The sequence below is a fragment of the Gymnogyps californianus genome, chromosome 1 (assembly GCF_018139145.2).
Source record: "Gymnogyps californianus isolate 813 chromosome 1, ASM1813914v2, whole genome shotgun sequence".
Taxonomy (NCBI): Eukaryota; Metazoa; Chordata; class Aves; order Accipitriformes; family Cathartidae; genus Gymnogyps; species Gymnogyps californianus.
The window spans coordinates 91,636,741-91,655,052 of NC_059471.1; the positions used below are offsets into that span (position 1 = coordinate 91,636,741).

An 18,312-nucleotide genomic window follows, 5' to 3' on the forward strand; every position below is an offset into this window, starting at 1 on the left:
GTTTTCAAACTGCTGGCTAAGCAATGCATCAAGGTATTTGGATAGAGACATTCACACAATTTCATGTTATCATGTCAAGTACAGAGAGCGAGTGTGATTTCCTTCCTGAATCATCTTGTCTTGGAAGTCAATCTTTGCTAAGGTTTTAGACGTACCCTTCAGCTAAGTACATTTTTCAATCTGGAAAAGTAGTTCTGGCTCATTATGCCCAAGGGCACACGGACTGGTGGGATATTAAGGACTTTTTTTTAGTGCTTCTTCTGCCGAAGAAGCTATAATACACAGACATAGAAATATTTATAAACAGGGTCCTTTACCTCTGTAATAGCCACCAGATGGTATATTTAGTAAGACCCTCTGGCTGAGTTCTTGTAGCCAGACTAGACCAAATGATACCCGACAGGGCAGTAGAGATTAGCCAATTACACCTTCATTCCCTGCTCTCAAACACAGATGTCAACATTATTAAATTCTGATGTCCACAAAAGTCTCTATAGAATCAGGAAGTGAATAATTATCAACAGGAGATACTGCCATTGCTTCACAGAGTCCTTCCAAAATAATTTTGTGCATCTTTCTTTAAAAATGACCTTTAATAAGATTGTTTAGATTTTGGGAGGCTTGGTTAAAGCTAGCTCTCCCGTAGCCAGTTTGAGTCCCTATGCACATCAATGCATGCTTCATGAGAATCAGCAGCACAGAACAAGTAAGTCCATAAAAATGTCTATAATGTAAGTGGTTAAAATAACTACAGAACTTATAGCATAGCATGACAAAACCCAGGACATTCAATCTCTTCCTCCCTGCCCCCCCCCCCTTTTTTTTTAAACGAAATAATAAATACTTTAGTAACACATACCACTTTCTATCTTTGCAGAAACCTGCTGTCTCAGCCTAGAGAAGAGAAGGCTCAGGGGGATCATATCCATGTGTATAAATATCTGATTGGTGGAGTAAAGAAGACAGAGCCAGACTCTCTTCAGTGATGCCCAGTGACAGGATGAGAGGCACCATGCAAAAATTGAAATACTAGAAATTCTATTTAAATAGAAGAAGAAACTTTTTTTACTGTGAGAGTGGTTCAACACTGGAACGGGTTGCCCGGAGAGGTTATGGAGTTTCCATCCTTGGAGATATTCAAAACCTGACTGGACATGACCCTGAGCAACCTGCGCTAATTGACTGTGCTTTGAGCAAGAGGAACAGCTGTCTCCCCAGGTCCCTTCTGAAGTCTACATTTCTGTGGTGATACATCTACAATGATGTGATTGCAGTAAACTGACTCAAACAAAGAAAAATTATGAATTAAGTGTTACAAGCACAGGTTCAAATTTTAAGTGCTCTTGGCAATAGAAAGGAAATCAATCTTACTTCCTGCTTAATCCTTTATAGAACACCAGTGCTTTCATTTTCTGCATGTGTAATTCCATCTACTGAGTCTCAGAAATGTTAGTAGTCAGAGCCTACATCTTGAATTAAGGTAAATGAGTAATTTTGCAATTCTTCAGCTAAAGATGAGTTAATACAGGAATCTATTGCACTACTACACCGTGTTCTCTCTCTTGTTCCATTATTACCATTTCCTTTGTAACAGCAAATATACAACTCACCAACACTCCCTCCCCCCTGGAATCTGACATAACCTGCTGACATGCAAAACTGACACAGCAAGTTTAGTGACCCAGCAGAGCAAAAAATGATTATGCATCTCCTTCAGGTCACCCATGTCATTATATGAATTTCTATAGCATGCCTTAGAACAAAATCCTGTAAAGCAAGGATACTGCTGTACTACAAGTTTTAAAAAATACTAGTGGTAGTTAGACCGTTTTAGAAAATTGAAATGATTGCCACTGGAACCCCAGCAGTTCTAAATGACTAAAACTAAATGATGGTTCCTATTTAGTAAGATTCAACATGTCATAAGCAAGACATCTACTTTGCTTGAATTGATACATGCTATTCTGACAGAAGTTGGACTGTCTTCTGGTACTGATTATTCTGGATTCTGTCTATATGGTGCAATTATTTACTTCTCTGAAAAAAGATTTTTCTGCTTTGCTGTCCTAGAGAGTCACCAGTAGAAGGTAGAGAATTCTCCAATTTCAGCTTTTCCTGTATGCTACCCATTAAAACATGTTAAAAGCAAGAGGGATCAACATCCTACAAGTAATCAAATCCCAGGTGACTACTGTAGCTGTATCATAGCCTGAGTTACAGGCAATCTGACAGGCGAGAGGGAAATTTCTTTCTGCTCCCACATCTGATGAGCAGCTTTCCAAATTGTACAGGTGAGTAACATTCTTCATCCAAGAAGCTGAGATAGAGAGTTCAATATCAAGTAAAGAATCTTAGAGACTTTAGAAACTCAGCTTTAACCCAGTGCTTCCATTATGTATTTCTTTTCCACCCGTGCTTAATCACTACATTTCAAAGGAAAACAGTGGGAAATAAAATCCATTTATCAAGGAGATAAAAATGAGTTTGTAATCCTTGTAGGGAACCAGCAGGTGCAAAGAGATATGAGAACAATCTAATACAAATATTGTCCAAATAATTTAAATTAAAAGGAGATCAAGTCTCTGGTTGTGGATTCATGAACTCAAGACACCCAGAGATGTATATCACAGACTTAATGTTTAACTGCAGAATTACTCTTATCATGTTGTCATACAACCTTTTCTCTGAATACACAAGCTTTGTCTTGAAACAGTCTCAGTTCATTGCCCTATCATAAAAAGTAATTGCAGAATTTCATTCTGTGACCAATTTACATCCACTTGACCTGTAACATCATTATGTTTTAATTTAAATAATTCTTTTCCCTTCATAGTATTTCCTCCATGAATATATGTAGAAAGTCAAAATCTCATCTCATCTCTTCATAGAATAAAGAAACAAGACTTTGAAACAGTAATAATTTGAAAAGCATGCTGCAATCTTTTCATCAAATCCATAATCTAATTTGTCTTCTGGGACACATTACACAAAATAGAAAGGAAATGATAAAAAACGAAGTTGAATGCCACACTAGCACACCTCCCATTTACAAGCTAAAGCTGAAATTTGTAAGGATGCAAAATGAATTTAGACGGTCTCCAGCCATTTTCATTTTAACTGTGTGATTTGTAATTAATTTCAAAAGATGTATATACTGAAGCACTTACAGACACCTGAAGAGAAAAGGCCAAATGCTCCTAATGCTGGCTTTTCCTTTAGTTGTTGAATTAAGTGGTTTATTGCCTTCCAGTCAGCATTCAAGTCTTCTAATTTTTTCTAGAATAGAAAATAACAATATATTAAATCTATAATACATAAATTAATGTGTATAAATATAAAATAAATTAACTTTTTTTTCTCCATCTGATGGGCCATCTGAATTTAAAAAAAAAAACAACAGAAAGGTAGAAACAGCAATTAATTTTCACAAATGGGAGAGAGGGATGAGGAAAATCCTTCCCAGCTGGGCTGCAAAAGAGCTTCATGGTGTCAGGGTCCTGAAAGCATCTTTCCTCCTAAGTTTGGCTGCTGAAGCTCAGGGCCAACTTAGAGCCAGCGCAGCTGCCTGACCCTGACCACAGATTGACTTCCTGGACCAGCCTCAGCCCATTCCCATCCCCATGGCCCTGCCCAGCCACATGGGGCTGTGTTTGACTCTGGTTCCCCTCACTGGGCCTGATCCTGACCCCCACCCAGGGGCAGCCCCCCAGCCTGCCCTGCTTCTTGGTTGGGGGCAGTGGGATGGGCCCTGGCTGGTGAGACCCTGTCCTGCAGCCCAGTGGGGAGCCCCCGCCACTCCCTGCTCCCAGGGAGCACTGGCTTGCCCTGCTCCCTAGTCGACAGGCCTTTACACCTTTTTAGGGAACAGAGAATGACTTCTTCTTTAACATACAGTAGAGGGGTGGGGTTTTTTATCACCACAAACCTGAGATGCTCGTTTTTTAAATTAAAATAGAAAGGTGAATTATGTATTAAAAACACCTTGCCAATAAAACCTCTGCAATTGGTAATATCAAATGCAGAACACATTCTTCCACCTATTAAAAAAAGAGTAAAAAGAAAGTCTTAGGAGTCTTCAGGGAGTCACAAACTTCAGTGTGTGGGCACACAGTCCTGACCAGTAATGGCTAAACTGTTACTTTTAAACAAAACCTAAGTGAAAGTCGGGAGTGTGAATTACATCAGTCCTCAGATAACCCTGACAGGCATTTAGACTTGAAAATGTTGTTTCTACACCTCTTTCTTCCTTGCTCTAAGGACTGTAAAGAAGGATGAAGTATTGCTAATTCTATGCTGGCATCTCTAAACTCTTAAATTGAAGACTGCATTTCTTTTTTAAGCTGCTCCCTGATTGCTACAAAAAGCAGCACAGAGTACCAATACCACTCAGGAATGCTTTTAGTATTCTTTTGTCCAATTCACGATTAGATATATAGTCTAAATCACAATCCAGCCGTGATGGAAACAGGATGCCTATTAAGAAAGGTACTTTAATTACCTGGAGTCTAAGATGACAGGGGACAATAGGAGAGGGATAGGGAACAATACTTATTAAATTGAAGTGTGTACAGACACACAGACACTGAGGTAGCACAATTTTATATTCTGATATGTCAGGGGAGCGTTTCTAGAATTTGCCTTAAGCTTTGCCTTAACTACTCTAAACCTGCAAAGTTCTTTTATATGTCACCAATGCAGGCCCGAATACTACCTGGTATAATCTCTGGACAGATTTTTGTGTAAATGCTTTTGGATAGGGCAGGAGAGAAAGGATACAATTCTGCATTAGGGAGTAAACCAACATTTTATCTTTAAGAGCAGTTTAAAAACTGCATTAAAAAGACAATAAAAAGTCAGGACTATCAGAGATTCTCCTTGATAATAGACTATGAGGACTAGGCAGAAAAAGCAATCAGGTATGCATGATAAATGTAACTTGTGATATGACAATTCAAAATCATACATATGTTTTATTTCTGTGTGGATTACGGACACACAGAAACACACACTTTGGACACATTTTATGGCAGATTTTAAAGCTCCTTTTTTTTCTGCTGTTGTAGCCCAAGAACCTACTTCCAGAGCTTAAAATGCAAAGGACTGCTCCAATATCTATTAATTCAATTGCAGCGGAGAGTGCAGAGAGCCCTTAAAAACAAAAGCTAGAGAGTTTACACTATCAAAGTCTGGCTTCATTTTACAATATATTCACAGTAACTCAGGAAGGAGATATAGGTGTTATAAATATTGGTCCTCACTATGAGTAGCTGCTTAATCATTCATGTGGATGTAAGCCAGGGATTTCTTTCCAGCAACGACAAAATATAAAACATGCCCACCACAGACATTAGAGAGGGTTGTCTGAGGCAACATCTACGCCAATAATAAGAGAGGAACTAGTTCTAAACTCTTCTATCAGAATTATAGTTTGATCCAATCTTGCATCTGCCATAAATTAGCATGTGTGCATTAAAATGTTAACTTCTTTGAGAACAACAATTTTGCTGTAATTGCAACTCTAGAGCTTTAGTGTCAAATATGAACATCGAACTATGTTGCATTGAGGAACGCTTTTATTGATTTATTCATTTCCTTTAAATGTCAGCACCGGTGCAATTTAAGTGAGGTTAACATTCATACATGAACTAGTCTCATTGACAGCACTAAAACTAGATAGGAGTATTTAGAGAGAGAAATGATGCGGTCTTTTAAATGCAAGACAGGACCATGAAAATTAGTTCCTCACTACTTACTCTACCACCCAACATAGGAAAGGACAAATTGAGTTCTGTGGCAAGGGAACTACAGCTCTTCCACTGCCACAGAAATTCTTTCCTGAATAAACTGTTCTGTTTAAGTGCTGTTAATCATGAGATTAGGGCTTACGTTCTTTCTATTGCTACTGTCACCAGCAGTAACCTCTCCCTCCCCCACCTGCAAAAGCTTTACAGAAATGCATTTCAAAAGCATGAAATCCATTTTCTAAAAGTGAATAGGTCTGATTATTAAAGTGCTAGTGCTTAAAGGATCACGCGTCTCATCCCATTCTTGACTCTTGAATCAGCATGTACTAGGATTTCATTTGCCAACAAAAATATTTTTACAGTCCTGCATTGCAAAATTCCAGTATCAGCACTTTTAGTATGCTTAGTGAGGGTGTGAAAATATACTTATTTCAGTGGCATAACTATGAGATAAGATTAAGTATGTGTCAATATAAATTCATGGGATTTAATTTACATTCAAAACACTATAATGAGAGTACGTTATACAGGTTGCAAAGATAAACAGCTAAACATTAGGAAACGCCATACTAACGTCAACTATGAACATTAATTCACATACAATGCATATAATTGCACCAATATCTTTAATTCTCTGACACATACTGTTTTTTAGCACAGGAGAGGCTTGCAGTGTGAATGAGTCTATAGGACCTCTACTTCATTTATTGAAAAGAATGGGAAGATTTGTGGTGAATTAGGGAAATCAGAGAGAAAAAAAGGAAGCTAAGACAAAGGTGCCTCAGAGAACTAAATAATGTACCAAGTTGTCAAGCAATGCTATGCAGGTAATTAATGCTTTTAAAGAAGCCATGTAATTTTATCTTTTTTTCTGTGCCACAAACTAAACAAGGAGTATGAGTCTAAGTATTGAATTGCTGCTCGCACTGTGAGTGCTATCCATATCCTGTACTGAATTAGGCAGGGTTCAGCCTAAACCAAGGCCACCACAGCAGCTTTAATTCAGGAATTTTCCAAAATTTTGAGTGCTTAACTTTGCAACCTTGCTAATATCTTTTCAAAAACACCTTAATCTGAGTACAAATTATTTCTGCTTCCACATAATAGCTTTTGTGTAGAAAATGATTTTGACATTTGTTGAAAAGTCTATATGGAACATATAAATAGCTGTGCTGGAAGTTACTCATGAAGAACCGTGACAGAAGACCAACTCAGCATAAATGGGTGGAAGCTTAAGGAAACCTACATCATCAAGAAAGCAATTCAACAGTCCTGACAGTATATATTCACTGTTTTATGACTTATTGTACAAGACAGACAGTGAATCAGAAATTAACTTCACAGGTCATTCAATTAACTGAACTACAGAATGTAATGAAAAAAGTAAAATGCAATTAAAGAGGGACTAAAAATGAAATAGTCACTACTCCACAAGTAGTTACTAATTTCCTCACAGACATGTTTTATAATATCATTGTCAAAACTACAACTCAAGGAACATCATAATCTTTATTTAAAGAGTTATCTTGTTCCAGTAAATCTGGTAGAAAGTGGCAGTTTTCAGCGTCTTTGATGTGAACACTTAAAAGAAATAGACATAGAGTACACTTCTATGTCAGAAGTTTGGCCTAAACAGAATCATTCCACACCATTTATCCTTCTGTCAGTAGTATGTAAAACAAGTACTAGTTCTTCTCCTTGAAAATGCCAGCATTCATTCTGCAATTCTTTCTACGCAATTAAAAAAATCTAGAAAGCCAAAACTTCTAGTTTTTTGTTGTTTCAAGTGCTTTGCTTGTTAAAATGTGGAGTAAGATCCCCTAAGACTGCAGCTGAAGTCATACAAAATGAGTAAATGCAGTTATTGCAGAGTGATTTTTGTTCCATCATCCATTCAGTGTGCAGATCACATGTTTCAGTTCCCAACAATAATAGCGCTGTATTAGCCAAGGAAAATGCCCAGTGCAGAGTCAAAAGCTTTGTTTCTGCCCACTCTCATTATCACGCTACTTTTAAGTCACCTTGAGTTTACCTCGTTTAGTGTTTTATCACTGTTTAGGAGAAGTGATCATTAAAAAAAAGCACAGATACCGAAAGGGAAAATAACTCTTAAGGATTTCTGTTCAGTAAAGAAGAAAAAAACCAAATCATTCTTAAATATGTATTAATTTCTGAAGTGGAGATAAGTGCATTCATGTGCTCCTGTGAATGGAGATCTGCTGATGGAATTTACAAGTAATTTAAAGGAAATTTTGTAAAAGTAGAAAAATAATACTCCAAGTATAGTGACTAAATAGAGATGGAAAAACAAGAAATTCACTGTAGAGGTCACCTATGGACATCCTAACTTTGTGAGGAAACCTTTTTCTGTCAAATGATGTTATTGAGTGCTGTAGGTTTTGAAAAGCTCTAAATACAAAGATAAAGTTTACTATGTCTGCCCAGTCAGAAGCAATTGCAATAGATACTTAGAGTAATCAATAAGTCACTATTACAGTTTCTAGGAACTCTTAATCATCATTGTCATGGTTTAACCCCAGCCGGCAACCAAGCACCACACAGCCACTCGCACGCTCCACGCCCCCAGTGGGATGGGGGAGAGAATCGGAAAAAAAAACCCTCGTGGGTTGAGATAAACTCAGTTTAATAGGACAGAAAGGAATGAAAAATAATGGTAATGATAATAATAATAATAATATGACAATAATAATACTAAAAGAATTAGACTGTATGAAGCAAGTGATGCACAATGCAATTGCTCGCCACTTGTTGACCGATGCCCAGTTAGTTCCTGAGCAGCGATCCGCCCCTCCCAGCCAACTCCCCCCAGTTTATATACTGGGCATGATGTCATATGGTATGGAATAGCTCTTTGGCCAGTTTGGGTCAGCTGTCCTGGCTGTGTCCACTCCCAACTTCTTGTGCCCCTCCAGCCTTCTTGCTGGCTGGGCATGAGAAGCTGAAAACTCCTTGACTTAGTATAAACGCTACTTAGTAACAACTAAAACCATCAGTGTGTAATCAACATTATTTTCCTACTAAATCCAAAACACTGCACTATACCAGCTACTAGGAAGAAAATTAACTCTGTCCTAGCCGAAACCAGGACAATCATGTTCACAGATACTTTATTAGCAGTTATAAAACCAGAAACCAGATCAAGCTCTGGTTGATATGGTAGTGACCTTACTAGTTTGGTCTCCCACTCCAAAAGTAGCTGAACCACATGTGGGAGGCTGCTTGCTGATTATTTTCTGCTTCAAGATTCTACAGGATAGAAAATGATACTCTAGTCTCAATGAAGGTCTACATAGTCTTTAGGAAACTGAATGTAAAATATCCCCTTCAAACTGATTTCTCTGCTGGGGAAAAGGATTCTGTATTACATTTTTCTAAAAGAGAAGTGTTGGGAGGCATTAGCCTTCTTAACAATGTATCCTCTGCTCCAAAACAGAATCAAGTCATTCATTCTACATGAATTTTGGCAGAGAAACTGAGTGGGAAAGTTCTATATTGCCATGTCTTCTTTCCTTCACAATGGAAAAAGTTTAAAGCAAAGGGCCCACTTTATGACTTGACTCTTACCTTTTCTAGAAAACATGTTCATTTTTTTTAATTGACAAAATTTCTGAAAGTGAAATTCAAAATAAGGGAGTTTAAAAACATGGTATATGATGCCAGTAATCAGACACCAAAAATTACATTTGCTTTCAATGTGGATTATTCTTGAAGAGGTACAAAAACCTTAATGTCAAAAACAATATTCCCATCACAATACGCAAAAATTTTCTAGCTGGGAACATTACATTTTTCCTGGCTGTGCCATCACTGAACAGAACAGATGCCATTTGCCAAGTTCTTTCATTGATTTTAAACAGAGCACATCAAGGACAAGTGTACAACAGGGGAAGCATAACCCATTACACAGTAATGGATATTGCTAAAGGTTGCTTCATTACCTTTACTGGATGAGTGGCTGGTTTTTCCTTATATAAATGACACCCTTTAGACAAAACCTCTTCCACATTCGGGTGTTTAGCCTGCACTGCTGCTTCAGTTTCCTGAAAAATAAAAACACATGCAGTGTAGATTAACTGTAGCATAAGCAATAAGAGTGAAAAGTCCTAAAGCTCCATGGGAAGCTGTAAACCACCAGTAGATTAGTTTCTGCTCAGGATTGGTTTCTGGGAAAACTTATGGATAGTAGCAGCTAAGGACAAAGAGGGTCACCAGAGAAAACAAAAGGAAAGAGGGATGGAAAAGAGTAATGCTAGCAAAATAAACAGCGATAGGTGCCTTCATCCTGAAGGTTTCAATAAAACGATTACAAAGCTAACACAAATTCATACTCGGAAAGACAGGCATGAGAAATCTCATTTAAGCAGCTCTGTCCTTTTGTCTGTTTTACAGTACCAGCAGATTAAAAATGCACTGGTTAACATTTTATTCACACAGTACATGGCATTAAAACTGTATCATGAGATGCAACAATGATACTAAACTTAGGAAGATTAAAAATGTTAATAGAAAACGACTATTACTAGTAGTAAACTAGTACTTACCAGTAAAACATTTATACTAATGAATTAAAAACAAAAGCACAGTAGTAGTCACAGTTCCTAAAGGTACAGGAAGGCATCTACTATTAGCAATGACACCCTACTGAATTAGCAACAGCATCTTCTCTAGCAATTTTCTTTAATCTGGAAAGGTGTAATTCATGTGCTAACATAAGAACATAACATTCATGTGCAACTCCAAGAAACCCTTCCCAACATACAGCAGCTTCATTTCGTCAGGCACTGACCAAACAAAAAATGGGTGAAGCACTACATGTAGATAATTAAAAGCAAAAAACATCACTGAAAAGCGTAAAAGATAAACTACACCTGGAGTTCCAAGATTCATAATGTTTTCATTTTTCAAGTATAATAAGCAAAAAACCAAAACCAAAACAAAACAAAAAAAATCCCAGAGTTATCTGAGATATTAAAATTAACTGGTTGGTTTGGTTTTGTTTTCCTCTCTCCACTCTTCTCCCACGTAGTTTATAGCTTGATTACCTTGTCCTAACCAATATTGCAGACTATCCACTGACTCTCCAACTTGATTTTCTGTCCACAATCTCAGTTATCATTAATGTGACAGCAGACAAGATTGTGTGCCAGGCTTGTCACTATCTGATCTGACACATCATTTCATTGGCGGAAATCTGCTATTCTTTGCTCTGCAATAAACTTGTTGAAATCTATGTCATTTTAAGTCTCAGAAAGGGCTATTTTGCTCCTCTGTTTCAGCTCAACATAGAAAACATGTCAACACTGCTAGCTGAAATTTTACTTGCAAAACTTTATGGACAATCAATAAAAATAAGAAGTGTTGATAAAATCACTATCATCTCCCATTTTTCTTTTCAAATATTGTTTATCAATAGCAAATGAAGTGAATTAAAGCTTATCTGATTTCTTGCAATGATATTTGAAACATGTTTGCATTTAATTGCTTTTTATTATGCATTTCAATATTAATGAGATATAACTGTAAGGATTCATAGAGAATAAGCACTGAAAAGCAATGCACAACAAAACTGGGATATTGGAGGGGTGGGAGTTCATTAACCTGTTGATCAAACCCTCATTAAAGTCCTATTTTCTTTCTGTTTCAGTACTAGGTTAGCTTTTTACTTCCCTTCTCATCGTATAAAGAAAAAATAGTCATCAAGGAGTGTTAACGAAGAAGGTAATTTTCTGTCTATCTTGATGAAAAATAGGCATTTTAATATTTGTTTTTTTAGTTGTGTAGTTTTTTTTTAAACTAAGCCATCTGCAGTATTTTGCCAATATTTTGTGTTGTGTTATTCTACACGTCTCAAATACTTCTGTTATTTTATAACAGCACCAGGTATCATAAAAAATTCTGTAGCAGGAAAAACACGTTACAACTCCCTGCAGAGTCCAAGAATATCAAGATCACTATGGGTGCACCTACACTGCTGGTTTAACCTGCAGCATGGATGTGCCTTTGAAGTGGATCTCTCAATCTTCCCCACTCACTGGACTTTGGTTTCCACCATGGACTGGTCTGGGAGCACACAAATTGGTTTATAGAGCATGGAAGGTACACTCTAGGAGGGCACCTAACACAGTCCCGGGCCCTGAGGGCACCCCCAGCCTTGACTGCCCCTGCCTAGCCCCACCCCCTGGCTCCCCTCACCCGGCCCATGGCCCAGGACCCCATGTCAGTCCCCCCGGGGGCCATCAGCCCCTGCCCCAGCGATGCCGCAGCAGGGCTGGTCTCCAGCTCCCCACAGCCCTGCCCTACCTTGCCATGGGCGCCGCTCAGCCGGGCCCGCATCCCAGTCCCCAGGGAGGTGCCCGATGCCCAGGGCTGGGGCTGCCCTGGTGCCTCCCGGCTGGGCAACGGGATGGGCCCAGGCTGCCAGGCCCTGCCCTGAAGGCCCCTCAAGGGGAGCCCTCCTACGGCCCTGGCCCACAGGGAGCCGCTGGCCCTGCAGGGCCCCAGCAGCTGTAACAAAGATGGACCAAACCTGAGCACTTACTGGTTCCTCCCAGGTCATCTTCACTACCTCCCCTTAATATTGTCTAGACTTGAGGAAAAGCAGAGGCTCTTTCAGGAGGCTCTCTTAAGCTTTGTCATGTATTTGATCTGACCAGGTTTGTAATAACAGCCATTAACAATAAGAGTCAAGTTCCACCACCAGGAATTGAAAATTCAAACCCAGAAGAACCTGGCTAGGGAAGGCACTCTAGACTAATTAAAAGCACTATTCATAACAGGAGTTACTAACTCAAGTCCTGCAGCTGTAACAAAATTTGGCTGCTCTACAGTTTTCTGGAGTTACATGAACTAATCTTGTGTCGTCTGATCTTTCATAATCAATGGCCTTGACCTAAACCGAAATGCATTGTGCAAGTCTACCCAATATAGCATGATGCTTCATTTGAGATGTATGTGGAAATAAGAATAGAGATAAGAGTCCAAGGGGAAAAGAGGTTCTCAATATCTTGTCATTCATTTGGACACCGCTGAAATTAACAGAAATCTTATTTGTTAGAGCAGCAACTACTTTTTGATTATCGCACATTAATTCCAACATCATCTAAAAACATCACAAAATGATTTTAAATAAGTGCACACCTGACATTAAATCGCTGCAGTAACTTTGAGGGAGCTCTTTGCCCAGTACTCTGCCTGATGGGATAGCCCCTTGCCGAATTCTGCCCAGTGAGCAAGCTTCCACAATTTCAAATCCATTTTCTAGGTGACACCCTATTAATATGGGTTGACAGGCAAGACAGTAGTTTCAAGATACTGCTCCATCATTCAGTTCCCAAAGAGAACAAAAAGGTAACGACCATAGCATGGCCTCCAATGGTTCGCTTGCAACAGAGACCGCAGATATTATCTAGCCTGTGCAGGATCCAGGAAAATAGCATACTCCCAGAGCAGGGCCTGACTTCTGCTCCTGATCGCACAGGCCAGGCTACTACTAAAGCTAATAGGAGCTGTCCATGCTCATGTCCATCAGTTTTTAGAGAGTACCAAAGCCATAACTTTTTAAAACTCCTGATTCGAGATCATTGTCTCCTCTGCCACACTTGCTTTGCTCGCTGTGGGAGGACGCTTGTAGGGCAGATGCAGTACTGTCTCTGGGAGACAGAGCTGACTCTACTGGAATTGCACAATTTATGAACTGCCTGTGAAAGGAATCATAATGCTACTTCTGGGCTGGGTGATGAATATGCTAATTAAACTTTTCACACATATGGCAAATTAAAATACATCATCATTGGAAACTGCTGTTTCTCAAACATGTATAAACAACAAGAATCAAACAGAGGCCACCTTTTTTCCATGACGTACCATCTATGATTTTTCAGTGGTGTTAAAATGGTGCATCTGAACTGATGAAAGCCTACTGCCGAATAAGCCACATTGGCTTCTGCATTTCCAACAACATGTCAGTTCAACCTGCTGAACAAATTTACAGGCTGAAAAAGTGGCAGGGACTTGTCTACAGCCCCATCTGGACTATGAAAGTCTGTTGATATAGCTCAGAACTTACAAAATTCATATTCCCTAGCTGAAACCAATATATTGACTAAACCTCTGATGTGTATGCCAATGGAAGAGAAAGTTTGATGGCTTAGCATATGTTATTTCAAGAGACGGTAACTGTCCTAGCAGACACAGACAGGCTGTTTGACATATGCTGCACATACACTAGGAGGCCCAGACAACTATCTATAAAAGTATCATCTGCAGCGTTTCAGACTGTGTATTGGTCTATATTAAGAATCACAAGCACTGATTCACCTTCTCAGGTAACGCTGGTAAAACTTTTGGGATTGATTTCCCAATGAGATTATGTCCATGGGACATTTTCTGCAGGGACAGTAGGAGAAGCTCAGGGTGATTAAACCTGTGTCTTCATGGTGAAGTGCAATGCAAAAATGGAAACTTCATTACAACCTTCAAATAAAAAAAATATAACTTAAATTAATATGGTGAGTTGTTTTAAAAGTCATGACCTCTTTTTATCAAGACAGTACATGAAATGAAGATGAAAGAAGAGAATTTATTCACAGGAAAACAGAAGCAGTAAGCAGTTTCCCTTCACTTTACTGATCAAGACGAGGCAGTGATGTTTAACAAGCAAATATACTAAATCTAAAATCTAAAATAATTTGGAGGCTTTTAATTTCAAAAATACTTTTTTGAAATTATCAGATATAAATCCCCATATATATTTGACTTGATAACACAAAATTACATTTAATTATGTTTTTCTTGTCTTTCAGATAAGGGACAGTGTAACTTGTAACCAGAATCCTCTGAGGTGGATTTTCTTATTCATGCACATGAGAAGTTCCAGCAAGGTTCATTGAAATAGTCACGCCTAGCTTTCAGGTTACTATTCCCAGATATTTTGGGGAAAAAGCTATAAATAAATGGTGAGGTTCTGAGTACTTCATTTTTTCCTCACAAGTGAAGAAAGGGAAGTGGATAGAAAACGTGAATATATTTCCATCTTCAAGAATTCTGGTTCTAAATAAGTGACCTCATTTTTTCTTTTGACCCAGCTCTGCACATTCCCATTCATGGAGCAGACTAACAAGCTAAATCACCACAAAGAAGAATGGTCAGGGGAGACTTAATTAAAATACATCAAAGTTCAGCTACACCACAGTGAGCATCAGATCTTGATGGCAGGTCAGACAGTACAGTCAATGGCATTCTCGGTATTTATTTTAGATATTTATACAATATTATTAGAATACATCCAAGACATGCTATTAACAGTTCTGTGGCCATATTGAGGTGGGACCTAATCCACCGGGGGAAAAACGCAGTTGCCAGTATTTAAACTTCCTGAATAAAGACTTTAATCAATCTTGATAAAACTCAAGGAAAGACAAGCTTGTACCTCTGTTCTTTTCTATATAACAGATGGAAAGGTTTGATAACTTCCTGAATATTGTACTTATCTCTGTATAGAAAGTAAAAGCTCTGTGAACATCTAAGTTACAGAATTTAACTTCACTTTCCTGTCTTAGGGTTTTATGAAAAAAAACCACAACCAACAAGTAATTTAATTTAAAGACCATTCCATTAGTGGCCTAGGTAGAAGCTTAGTGTAAAACTGCTTTATTGCTAAAAATATTCTGTAACTAGTGGACAAGCAATTTTATGCACCTGCCTCTAAAGATGCCAATATTAATGAGTAAATAAAATAACCATTCTTTCCCCCATTACCTTAAACCAGTGACCTTTTAAATGTGTGAGACCCAAGGCAGTGTTAGAAGCTATCTTAATGGGGAAAAGAATATTGTGAGATTCATCCAGCTTTTTAAAGTGTGCAAAAGACAGTCATCTGATTTTAATGAGAGACTGGAAAATTGATACAACTATAGCTCTTGACCTATGTGAACAATTTTCGAGATACTGTACAGGAGAAACAATTATTTCACGGAAAAGAGCACTACACAAAGGACCTCTTCTTTCTAAAAGTGCAACAATCCAATTTTAGAGTTCATAACTACTTTCTAAACCTATGAGTGCAGCCTTTGTGCAGTTTGTAAAATACGCAGACACTGTGTCTATTAAGACTTGGTGGTGTTTTTCATCATTCTGCTCCCTGCAATATCTCTTATTCCTGGTACTGGAAAAAGGAAGGAAAGAAAAGAAAAAGAAAAAGGAAATCCTCTGCATGAAATGGAACTAAGAAGGTCCCAAAATTTAACGCATGCAAACAAAGTGCCTGAAATAGCAATCCTCACCAATTTGCAGAGTGAAAGGATGTTTTTTCCAAAGCACATTTTCCTGTTGGCTATCAGAAATTTGTGAGCTTCCTCTGTACATCTAGAGGAGATCAAATATAGTAATTTTTTCCCACACAGAGAGAAATCAGTATCTATCCATTGCAGCTGTCTGTCCTGAAAAGGAAATTTCCTGGAGGTACTGAAGATAGATGAAATTATTAGCTGTAAAGACATGACCTGCAGATATGGCATATGAAAAGAATTTGGCTATGGTGGTCATATACCGATAAAGCACAGTTAATCATCCAGTTGGATTGTGAAAAGGCCCAGTAAGAAGAATTCTTTCAGATTGGATATGATTCAGAATATTTTATTTTGAGGCTGGACAGGACACAGGATGAAACAGCTGCTCCTGTTCCACCTAGACTGCAGATCCTGTCTTAGTTCCAGTGCATAATATAAAATACATAATAACAAACCCAGGAGAACTGACACAGAAGAAGGAAATTTGGCAGAAAAACATAATAAGAAGTTCTTGTGAGAAAATAAGGGAAGTCCCAATAATTTTACAAGCTCTCTCCTAGTTATGTGCTCTTTTAGATGCTGCAGGATAGCAGCTTAAAAGGAAGAAAAGTTACTTAGATTGACACAGTAGCAGATATGGACTACCACCATAAGCATCTTCACTGGCAAGTGAAATTTGGTGATAATCATAAAAGTATTGAGTGATAAAAATTGTTTATTTCTTCTTGTAAACAGGAAAAAAAGAAATCAGAATTTCTTCTCTCATTGCACAAATAATGACAGTTCTATTCGATAAACTGAATTAAAAATCATTTAACTTGGGAGGGAGGCATTTATTTATTTTACCATCTAATTCTTGGTTGCTTATTCTTCTCTCTCTTAGGTCAAGGCTTATATGCAAATTTTCCTCCTCTTTTCAAGTTTAGTAAATAAAGAATTATTTTCAGCAGAGTTTCTGGCTACAAAAGGAAATTAGAAAAAAAATCAAAATCAAAATCTATTACTGTTCTAACATCAGTTTGTTGATTGTAACATGTTTTCAGATATGCCCATCTTCTGGTATTAGTCTTTAATACATCATATAAAAGGAATATTCATGAGGATATATTTCTGCAGTTTGTCTTCCAATAGTTACAGTGACATATATTACTGGAAGAAATGGTAAAGACTGCTCCAGTATGTTGCTTCAGCAGCAGAAGCAGGGGTAGATTTCAGTAAATGGAATTTACGTTCTTATAGTTTGGAAAATACGCAGTGTGCTCATTTCCAACTGCCTGGTTTGCAACTGCGAATGGCTGTTATATCCACACTCTGGGTGGTGGCACTTTTTTTTTAAATTTCCATAAGCAAATATGTTATCAGAAGTACATCTTTTTAAAATCTCACCCATTCATCTCACTCTGAATGAAGAAAAATCTAATTACAAAGTAAGGAATGAAAAGAACTAGTAAGCAAATGCTACTCAATAGTGCCCAGTGTTAAACAACAGCCACAGCACAGATTTACATGGATGTACTGGGTATGGCCGAGATGAAGTTAATTTTCTTCACAGCAGCCCGTATGGCACTATGTTTTGCATTTATGATGAAAACAGTGTTGATAACACAGGGATGTTTTAGCTATTGCTAAGCAGTGCTTACACAGAGTCAAGGCCTTCTCTGTTTCTCACACCGCCCCGCCGGCGAGTAGGCTGGGGGTGCACAAGAAGCTGGGAGGGGACACAGCCGGGACAGCTGACCCCAGCCGACCAAAGGGATATTCCATACCATATGATGTCATGCTCAGCATATAAAGCTGGGGGAAGAAGAAGAAAGGGGGAGACATTTGGAGTGATGGTGTTTGTCTTCCCAAGTAACCGTTACACATGATGGAACCCTGCTTTCCTGGAGATGGCTGAACACCTGCCTCCTGATGGGAAGTGGTGAATGAATTCCTTGTTTTGCTTTGCTTGTGTGGGCAGCTTTGCTTTACCAATTCAACTGTCTTTCTCTCAACCCACGAGTTTCTCACTTTTGCCCTTCTGATTCTCTCCCCCATCCCCCTGGGGGGGGGAGTGAGGGAGCAGCTGTGGGGGGCTGAGCTGCCTACCAAGGTTAACCCACAACAATGGTTTAGAAAGAATTCCCACCCGCCGATAATCATCTTTCACTGCAAAATTTGTCATATCTAACAGGTTGACTCTCTTTACAAGAGTATCTCACAAGAGTTAAGCTTTACAGCACTATGCCCAATATCTCAAAGCTACATTTACTTGGAAATTT

The 18,312-nt window shown here is 38.4% G+C and overlaps 1 protein-coding gene across 2 annotated transcripts in view; it reads right to left on the reverse strand.

The window, feature by feature from the left end:
- The window catches only part of DMD (dystrophin), a 922,027-nt gene that overhangs the window by 365,442 nt on the left and 538,273 nt on the right, over nt 1-18,312 (reverse strand). For both annotated transcript variants that reach the window (XM_050904429.1, XM_050904437.1), the window contains exons 44-45: nt 9,704-9,805; nt 3,168-3,276 (exon numbers count right to left, since the gene is read on the reverse strand). In XM_050904429.1, coding sequence (XP_050760386.1) covers nt 3,168-3,276; nt 9,704-9,805 — 211 coding nt within the window. The remainder of the gene's footprint in view (nt 1-3,167; nt 3,277-9,703; nt 9,806-18,312) is intronic.